Source organism: Podarcis liolepis, assembly GCF_965112155.1.
Source record: "Podarcis liolepis genome assembly, chromosome: 17".
Lineage (NCBI taxonomy): Eukaryota > Metazoa > Chordata > Lepidosauria > Squamata > Lacertidae > Podarcis > Podarcis liolepis.
Genome location: NC_139571.1, coordinates 3,276,961 through 3,286,746, shown reverse-complemented (window position 1 = coordinate 3,286,746; position 9,786 = coordinate 3,276,961). Strand labels below are relative to the sequence as shown.

The 9,786-nt window shown below is 48.9% G+C and overlaps 1 protein-coding gene across 2 annotated transcripts; it reads left to right on the top strand.

Annotated features, from left to right (window-relative positions):
• Nucleotides 1-448: 448 nt before the first annotated feature.
• Nucleotides 449-6,754, top strand: AVPR2 (arginine vasopressin receptor 2). 2 transcript variants are annotated; one of them, XM_083482826.1, is made up of 3 exons: nt 449-716; nt 3,745-4,600; nt 6,044-6,754. In XM_083482826.1, exons 2-3 carry the CDS (start codon nt 3,751-3,753, stop codon nt 6,244-6,246), a joined length of 1,053 nt encoding a protein of 350 aa, XP_083338952.1. In that variant the 5' UTR covers nt 449-716; nt 3,745-3,750; the 3' UTR covers nt 6,247-6,754. The 2 variants fall into 2 exon arrangements, with proteins under 2 accessions (XP_083338952.1, XP_083338951.1); XM_083482825.1 differs by having other exon boundaries at nt 449-700; nt 6,044-6,730.
• Nucleotides 6,755-9,786: the final 3,032 nt, after the last annotated feature.

Here is a 9,786-nt window from a genome sequence, read left to right as displayed (position 1 = left end):
TAAGATGCACAGGCCTCCCCTGGAGGGAAAGTGGAGTCTTACTGGCTAGAGGGGCTTGGAGGTAGAATGCTTTGGTCCTAGGAGGCCCAATACATTCACACAAAAGTCAAACCCTTCTGGATGTTGAGGTTTCCAAGCACAGAATTGGGGTGAAGTTGGCACTGAGGTCCATGTTGGGATCCAACCGTTCACACATTTGGTGGCATCATCATCCACCAGCACTTCTTCTCCTGCTGCTCCTCCTGTTTCCTGTAGGGTCTCCTTCCCTCTAGAGAGAATCCACCCATTGCAGAGTCAGTGTGTTTGGCACCGGGTCAAGTTCTGTCAGCTGTGTTGCCCAGGGGGTGGGAAAAAGGCGGCTCAACTGGCCCTCTCCCCTTCACTGGCCCCCTCCCTTCCTCTGCTCCTCCCTCCCTCCCTCCCTCCCTCCATCCTAGCTACCCAAGACTCAGGCACGGACTTTCTCACCAACTTTCTCCCTGAGAGGAGCATTGCAGCATCCTCACTGCCAAGATTCAGGAGAGAGAGCTCGGAGGGCTTCAGGAGATGCTTCTCAGAGGGATGGATCCAGCATCTCTTTGAATGGACCACAGCTTCTCTTTCCCTGGTGGGTTCCACAAACGAGCTGTGGGCAGCAAACATGGTGAGGTTTCACCTCTGAAGCTACTTGCCAGCTGATGCTCTGACCATGGATGACCAGGTAACTGCTTGAACAGGTAACGCACCAAGGTGGCCCAAGTTTGCTCTTGCATTCTTGTTCTCGGTGAGAGTCCAGCCCCACTGTCTGCCCCACGCACCCTCATTTTATTCCACTGGGCACTCCTGCAATGCCCCTACCTCTTCACACCCCACCCTCTGCTTTTATTTATTCATTATTAATTTCATAAAATTTCTATATTGCTTGATTGTAGAGAAAACCTCAAACCACTTTTACTCTGCTACAGAAACAACCTTACTGTGAGGCAAGTTAACAGTATAGCAGGCAATGGCGAGACCTGACTTGTGGGGCAGGATAAACCAGGACTTTGTCACATGTCTGCTTGGCCTGATGCTGACTGCCTTGGGAGCAGGATCTCTCCATCAACATCTGTAGAATTAGGTGTTTGGTGAACTCTCCGCCCCCAAGTGCAAATGAATTATAACTACATCTGGGGAAAGTTGTGGAGGAGCCGGTTGCTTGTGGGGGAAAGAGGGGGATAATGCAATTGTGTTGCATGCAGAGTGTCCCAGGCTCAATCCTTGACTTCTCTGGTTGATGGATATCTGCGCTGCCTGTGACCTTGGAGAGCTACCAGTTGGATAGGCAGGACTGGGCTGGATGGGCTGACAATGTCCAATGACAATGACTCCTTGCAAGGCAGCAGCTACATGGTATCCTCTTTGACATGGGGGTACCATCAGACTTGAAGGAAGCAGTTGATCTATGTATCTGCAAGGTGAAGGGCTGGGGGAGAAATGCCAGCCGTGTCCATTCATACGCTGCTGCATTTCCCTAGGAAATTATGAACATTTGCCAGGGAAAACCACCTGTTCACATTGCCCAGTGCATAGGATCCAACTCTTAGGGGCCAATAAAATATTTGATGGGTATTGCCATTCAGCAGTTGTGTGTGAACCACATCAAGTGATCAATTATGCAAGACAGGGCTTACTTAGCCCCTCCCCATTTTATTCAAGTTGGCACCCCTGGCCCAGTGGCCTCGAAGGTGGCTTGTAACGGGCAGGGGGAATTCAATTTATGTTATCTTTCAAAGTTAAACCTTCCAAAGCTAAAGTTTGTGTGTTCCAAAACACAACCATCCTTTGAAATGCAGACTTCTATGAATTTTGCAGTGCAGTTCTGCAGCCAAGTAATGTCTACAGCCATGCATATTTTAGTATAATGTGCTCACCAAAAAGCATTTATTGGTTAAAATTACATATAAAATGGAGTTGGTTTGCAAAAAATGTGTTTCTTAGGCAAAATTGCATGGAAAAATTAGGAGACATTTGTGCCAAAATGCTGAGCTGGGGGGACGTATTATTTAAAAATGCAGATTTTTGGCCCTTTATGCTTTACCAATGGGCAAATGGTAGGGCTTAGGGAAACACACTTTTTAAAAATTCTACTTTTGTGGAAGTTTTGTATCTCAGAAAATGTTCATCCCAAATATTGATTAAAAATAGTGCACACACAGGTAAACAAATGCCCCACAATGGGGCGTGGAGACATTGAGGAGGGGAGGCAGTCAAGACCCCCACTCCTTGTAAAGTTCACTCTCTGTACCCCCCTCTGCTGTGTATGGAGATCAGGCATGGAGCTTCCCTTTGCACTCTTGGGGTAGTGTGCCAGTATCGCAAAGTGATGTGAACAGAGGAATTCTGGGGTGGAGAACAAGCCCCATGCACTTCAGACTCTTAGTGTTCACACAGTGTTAAACAGCAGGCTAATCCTGTGTCAGATTTCCCAAGAGCAACAGTTGAATTCCAGTCAGGGCCAGTTCTGATTTTCTCCGGTCATAGTCAAACACACACACACACACACAGAGAGAGAGTGCATTGGGCTCCGTTCCCACCCTGCTGATCAATTGCGCATTCAGGAAACATCCCCAGCCATTAGCTCCCGCTGAGGAAACATCAGTCAACCATCCCTGATTGTTAGCAAACAACCCATGCAAACAAAACATGGCAGCCGTTACAATACCAACTTTCAGTAAAACACCTGAGCTGGGTTTTTATTGTTTTTTTTAATCTGTCAGATATGAAAAGCATGCCATTCCCAGTTGAGGAGGTCAAGGCAGTTGGTGTCGGAAGCCTGAAGTGAAAGAAGAGAATGGTTGCTGGACCACTATGAGTGTCCAAACATTCTGTCCCTGGCCTGCAGGAGAACCGATATGGGAGACTGGGCTGAGGGCCCAGGCAGACATGGAGACAGGCTAGCTCAGCTGCTATGGGGCAGCAGTGATTTTGGGGTAGCAATGGGGAAGGCATTTGATTCAGTTCCCATTTAAGGTGGACTTGCCTACTTCACATTTTCTGAATCAAAACACAGCCACCCTTCAAAATTCACACTTCCTCAAATTTTGTAGTGCTATTCTCTGGCCATGTTCTGGGTACAAAAATGCGCATGCTAGGGCAAAGTGTGCATACAAGTGCAGATATTAAAATAACATGCAGAAATCTGTTGCATTAGGGGAAATTGCTTTGCTGAAATGTGTATACTAGGCTAAGTTGCATACAAGACTCTATAACTTAAGAGAAATTCACATTAAAATGCCAATGAATTTTCACAAGGACCTTTAAAAAAATCACACATTGATGTGGAAATGTAGCAGACTGCTAAAACTGAGAAAATGAAAAGTAGAGGGAACCTGAAGTTGGCAGATTTGCCCTTTCCTATTTAGGGATTGTTATACTTGCTCTCTGTTTATGCTTCTGAGCTGATGAATTCAGATTCTGCATGCACCACAACACCCATCATCATGGCAAAGGATGATGGGACTTGTAGTCCAAAACTTCTAGAGGGCACTATGTTGGCGAAGTAAGTGCTGTCTCCAAAGAACCTTATATTGCAATAAACCAGACTAATATCCTGCCCTTGATTCCATCCCTGTGTACCCTTGAGTTGCAGCAGTGCATCATTTAATCACGCGTCTGTGTTTCATCCCTGTGTTTGCCTTTGAAGTGCTGAGTTGGATTAATGGGTGTATACCATAACGTTGTTTGGGTGTTCTCCCCTCCCATTCGCCCTCTTACCTTCTGCAGAAGCAAATGCTCAATGCCTCTTCCACGCTGCCTGTCCCCACCTCCAACACCTCCCTCCCTCTATCTGACGACCGGGACGACGCTCTAGCCCAAGTGGAAATCGCCATCTTGGCCTCCATCTTCCTGCTAGCCACTCTGAGCAATGGGCTGGTGCTGGGAGCCCTCTTCCGCCGCACTCACCGGGCCAGCCCCATGCACCGCTTCATCTGCCACCTCTGCCTGGCCGACCTGACCGTGGCGCTCTTCCAGGTGCTGCCACAGCTCATCTGGGACATCACCGACCGGTTCCAGGGTCCGGATGTCTTGTGCCGCGCCATCAAGTACTTGCAGGTGGTTGGCATGTTTGCCTCTTCCTACGTCATCGTGGCCATGACTTATGACCGCCACCGAGCCATCTGCCGGCCCATGCTGGCTTTCCGGAAGGGCCCAGCCAGCTGGCATCGCCTTGTGGCGGCGGCATGGACCGCATCCTTCCTCCTCAGCCTCCCACAGCTCTTCATCTTCTCCAAAACCAAGCTGCCCAGCGGAGCCCATGAGTGCTGGGCTCACTTTGCAGAGCCCTGGGGAGTTCGGGCTTACGTCACGTGGGTGACTCTGATGGTCTTCGTCTTCCCCACTTTCTTCATTGCTACCTGCCAGGCCATGATTTTCCGTGAGGTCCACCGCAGCCTGCGCCTGGGGCCAGAAGGAGCATTGCGGGGCCGGGACAGCCAGCAGGGGCCCTCCCCCATTTCCGGGGCTGTGTCCAAGACTGCAAAGATGACCCTAGCCATTGTGCTTATCTACGTGTTCTGCTGGGCCCCCTTTTTCCTAGTCCAGCTGTGGTCTGTGTGGGATCCTCAGGCCCCGCTAGACGGTGAGTCGTGCAGCAGCATAGGGTGTCAGGTTCCAGACTACAAAACTGGCATCCACCGCAGCATTTCAATCCACACACACATTTGCCCCGCATTTCTGGGCACAGATCTGGGCTTTTCAGGTATGGATCCAAGTGCTTCCCCTTCTCCACAAAAAACCCCTCTTTATCATTGTTTTGGAAGAAACTGCAATCCACCCCAAACCTGAATTGCTGTTTCTTTCAATTGAGCATTAAAGAGTGTGTTTTCCTGGGGGAAATGGCAGGGCAAAAAAAGAAAGCAGTTGGACCAGGAGCAGGAAAGTGCGCAGCTGTGCCTAGAAAGCAAATGGTAAGTGTGGATGAGCCCTCAAAAGCACCTTCCTCCTTCCTTCTTATTGTATGCTGAGCAGCAGAACAAGGGCACATGAAAAAGTTCAAGGTTACAGGTAGGACACTATTTCTCTTGCTTTTTTAAAAAGGTCTGCCACTTCTTTACTTCCTTCTGTTTACAACTGTGGATACAAACGACAGGCTATGTTTCACATATATAAAAGCATTGTTTACTCTTTAAAAGAAATAAGCACACACACAGCTACACACCCTGCCAATCCAGACCACATAATGATCGGGAAAATGGTAGGGGGCTAAGCACCACTATCATGATCCAGATCAAGGACTCCCCATGGCTAGCTATGGAGATGACTGTCAGCGTGTGGCTGGGGCCTGAAACAAGTTCCAGAGTTTCAACCTGGCCAGCTGGAGCCCATTTGTGGTCTAGGAACCTACCTGCTGCCTCCTATTCTCTTATCTCACTGACATGGCAAAAGGTGGGTGGCAGGGTGGGCACTTTGCATGCACTGTATTGAATTCCATTATCTGTGAATGAAATTTAAGCACAGCATATGGACTCATATTACTTCAATTCTATGCCTAATACAGACAGTCCTACTGGGAGTGGGGGACAAGCAAGGATAAGGAGGGGGAGAAGGATTAAAAGGAATTTATATACTGCTTTTCATTTTGAGAAGAAATAGCTAGATGGTTCACAAGCCAGTTCAAGCCACCAGCAAAACAATGGTGCGAGTGCAATGCAAACTGCAGTAGAGCCGGCAGGGAATAGAACTGGAGGGGGTTGTCTCAGCCCCCAAGGCGTATTCTCTTAAGGATTTTACTTCCTGCCAGTGGAGAGATGGGTGGAGATAATCCCACACAGGATCAAATTTCTTCCCTATAGGAGAACAATGGTTTTCAGCTAGGGATATATGAGGTCTCTTTGGGAACGACATCGCCTCCCCTGGAAGCCCCAAAACATGTGAGCAGGCTGTGGTTACCCAGTGTTGGGAGAACTGCACTCTATCTATTCTCAGAGGTGCCCTTGCCTTTATTATTTGTCTTCCAGAGCATGTCCCATGGCTGAGCTCTTGCAATTCCCAGGCTGACCCTTGCTCCTTTTCTCCTCTCCAGGTCCAGCTTTCACCCTCCTGATGCTCCTCGCCAGTCTCAACAGCTGCACCAACCCCTGGGTCTACGCCACCTTTAGCAGCAGTATTTCGGGTGAGCTGCGACAAATCTTTTGTCCCAGACTGGCCCGTCAGCAGATTGGTTCCCTGCATGAGGACTCCACCTTCACTGCCAGCTTCTCCCTGGGACGGGATGCCCTTTCCTGAGCCAGAGGCCACTAACACCAAGGGTGCACCTAGCAAGGAATATGTTCCTTCTGCTGAACGGTGGCTTCAAAGGCACTGGGGCTTGGCCAGAAAGGTGGATGCAAAAGAAACCCCCAAAGAGGAGCGCCACTCTCTCACCAGCCAGCTCTATAGGGTGGAAGGATGCCCAGCTTAACAGAGAAGCCGGCTCCAAGGACACAGGGGCACTTAGGATGGCCGGAAGACCATTGTTTTCAGTGCCCTCTGGAACCTGTAAAGCAATGCCTTTCCCAGCCCTGGTGTCATCCAGATGTTTTAGGCTACAACCCCAGCTGTGCTGGATGGGGCAGGTAGGAGTTGCAGCCTAAAACATCTGGAAGGCACCAGGTTGGGGGAGGCTGGGCTAGACCAAGCCACCTTATTAAACACTGCAGCCTTTTTAAGTGAAACATCCTAATCTTTTGTAGGATTTGCTCTTTTTCATGCTTAGAAGGGGCAGGTGCAAGATGAGAGGCAGCCCTAGAATAGAGCAAAATAATTAATAATAATAATAATAATAATAATAATAATAATTTTTATTTATACCCCGCCTTTATACCCCGCCCTCCCCAGCCAAGGCCGGGCTCAGAGCGGCTTACAAGCAATAATAAAAACAAGTTGAATGATTATAGCTTAAAAACAAAATTAAAATACAACATTAGAATATTACAACATTAAAATAAAATGTAGCCTCAACGCAGGAGGAGAAGGAAAGAAAAAAAGAAAGAGAGGGAGGGAATCAAATTGGCTCCAAGCCAAAGGCCAGGCGGAACAACTCTGTCTTACAAGCCCAGCGGAAAGAATTCAGATCCTGCAGGGCCCTGGTCTCATGGGGCAGAGCGTTCCACCAGGCCGGAGCCAGAGTTGAAAAGGCCCTGGCTCTGGTTGAAGCCAATCTAACTTCCTTAGGGCCCGGGACCACTAGGGTGTTGCTATTTATGGACCCGTGGGGCATACTGGGAGAGGCAGTCTCGTAGGTACGAGGGTCCTAGGCCGTGAAGGGCTTTAAAGGTCAAAAGCAGCACCTTAAATCTGACCCTGTGCTCTACCGGGAGCCAGTGCAGTTTGAAAAGCACTGGGCGAATATGCTCCCATGGCAGAGACCCCGTGAGGAGCCTCGCTGCAGCATTCTGCACCCGCTGGAGTTTCTGGGACAGCTTCAAGGGCAGCCCCGCGTAGAGCGAATTACAGTAGTCAAGCCTGGACATGACCGTCTCATGGATCACTGTGGCCAGGTCAAGGCGGGAAAGGTAAGGGACCAACTGCTTGATGCGGCGAAGGTGGAAAAATGTCGCCTTGGCTGTTGCTGTAACTTGCACCTCCATGGAAAGGGAGGCGTCAAGGATTACACCCAAACTCTTAACGGAAGGCAATGGCACTAATTGGGCCCCCGCAAGAGAAGGGAGTTGGTCCCTCATCCCCATGCCATCCCGACCCAGCCATAGGACCTGTCTTTGAAGGATTTAGTTTCAATCGGCACCCACGAAACCATCCAGCCACAGCTTCCAAGCATCTGGCCGAGTCGGTGTGGCCATCCATCAGCAGATAGAGCTGAGTGTCATCAGCATACTGGTGACAGCCCAGCCCAAAGCTCCGGATAATCTGGGCAAGGGGGCGCATAAAGATGTTAAAAAGCATCGGGGAGAGAATTGCGCCCTGCGGCACTCCACACACCAAGGAATGGCGCGACGACATTTCCCTCCCTAGTGCCACCCTCTGTCCCCGACCAGAGATAAAAGAGCACAACCAGTTACAGGCTATGCCCTGTATCCCCACGTCTGCGAGGCGGTGGTCCAGAAGATCATGATCGACTATGTCAAAGGCCGCTGACAAATCTAAAAGGATCAGCAGTCCTGACCCGCCTCGATCCAGTTGTCTACGGAGATCATCTGTTAGGGCAACCAGAGCCGTCTCGGTCCCAAAACCAGGACGGAAACTGGACTGAAATGGATCTAAAGCCGATGTTTCCTCCAGAAACCTACCAAGCTGTTCAGCAACCGCTCTCTCAATTACCTTACCCAGATATGGAAGATTTGAAACTGGGCGGTAATTGGATAGGTCTAAGGGATCTAATAAAGTTTTCTTTAAGAGTGGACACACTAATGCTTCCTTCAGTTCCCCTGGGAATGTCCCCGTGTCAAGGGACAAATTGATAATTTCAACCAGGTGGGTCCGCGCAACATCTGGACACTCCCTAATCAGCTAAGATGGGCATGGATCAAGGAGGCAGGTGGTGGGCCTACCAACTTGGAGGAATCTATCCACATCAGTAGGGAGTATCCGATCGAAATGGTCCAACACTGGACTTGAAGTCAGTCGAAAAGAAGGCAGCTGCCTCCTGGACACCATGAAGGTGAGGAGGCAGCTAGTGTCCAGAGCTAGTTCCTACCTGCTGAAGTTAAGGAACCTGACTAAGGGCTCATCCACACTTCTGCTTGTTTCATGCTGAGAAGACACAGGTCTGAGTGGCTTCCCATTTCTCTTGTGCTTTGGAGGCACAGGTCCAAATAGTTTTGCATTTGTCCCACAGCTTTGCCCAGGAAACATGCTGTTTACCACAGAATCCGAACAAATGGTCAATCCACAGAAAAACCAATGGACATTTGTTCTGATTCAACGATAAACAGCAGGTTTCTCTGGGAAAGCGGCAGAACAGGTAGAAGTGTGGACGAGCCCTTGGTCATGTTTATCCGCTTCAGTGGGTCTACTCTGAGTAGGACTAGCATTAGCTATCAGCCATTGATTTGATCCAAGGGCCCAACAGGTGCTTGCCCTTTATTCTAGGATTGCCATATTTCAAAAGCTGAAAATCCAGACACAAAGTTGTTGAGCTTTTTGAGCTACACTTCCAGCATTGGTTGCCAGGTTGCCATATGGCCGGAAGCTGTTGACGAGGGCTGATTGCCGGCTATGTCCTGGAAATTCCAGGCGTATGGCAACCCTATTTTATTCCAATGTGGCTTCTGCAGAAGAACCTATCACTGGACCTATCACCCCATGTTAAACTGGTGAGGAGCTGGGTTTCCTTCCTCTTCAGAGAACAAACTGTCTTAAAGGCAAACGAGCAACCACAGAGGTAGCAAGTCAATATTGACAATGCCTATAGGGCATATGAAGGGGAGACCAGAAATCAACGTGGAGAACAGCCCTGCAAAATTTGGAGAAGTGTGGATTTTGAAGGATGGCTGCATTTCGGGTCATGTATTGTTTAAGGAAGTGTGAAATAGGTAAATCCACCTTTAAATGCAAACTGAATCAAATTTCTTCCTCATCCCTACTTCCCACAGCCCTCCCTCCCTCCCTCCCTCCCTCCCTCTGATAATAATTTCTAGTTTTATTGAGGTGGCTGCATTACCCGGTTGCAGATGGCGACTATATTTGCTGCTGCAGACTTGACCCAAATAACTGTTCTTTATTTCTGTTAAGCATTTTCAATAAAATTCATTTAAAAAGAACAGCAACAAAAACAAGTTGCTAGTTGAATGAATTACTTACACAGCGTTGGGTAGCCTTGCCCAAAGA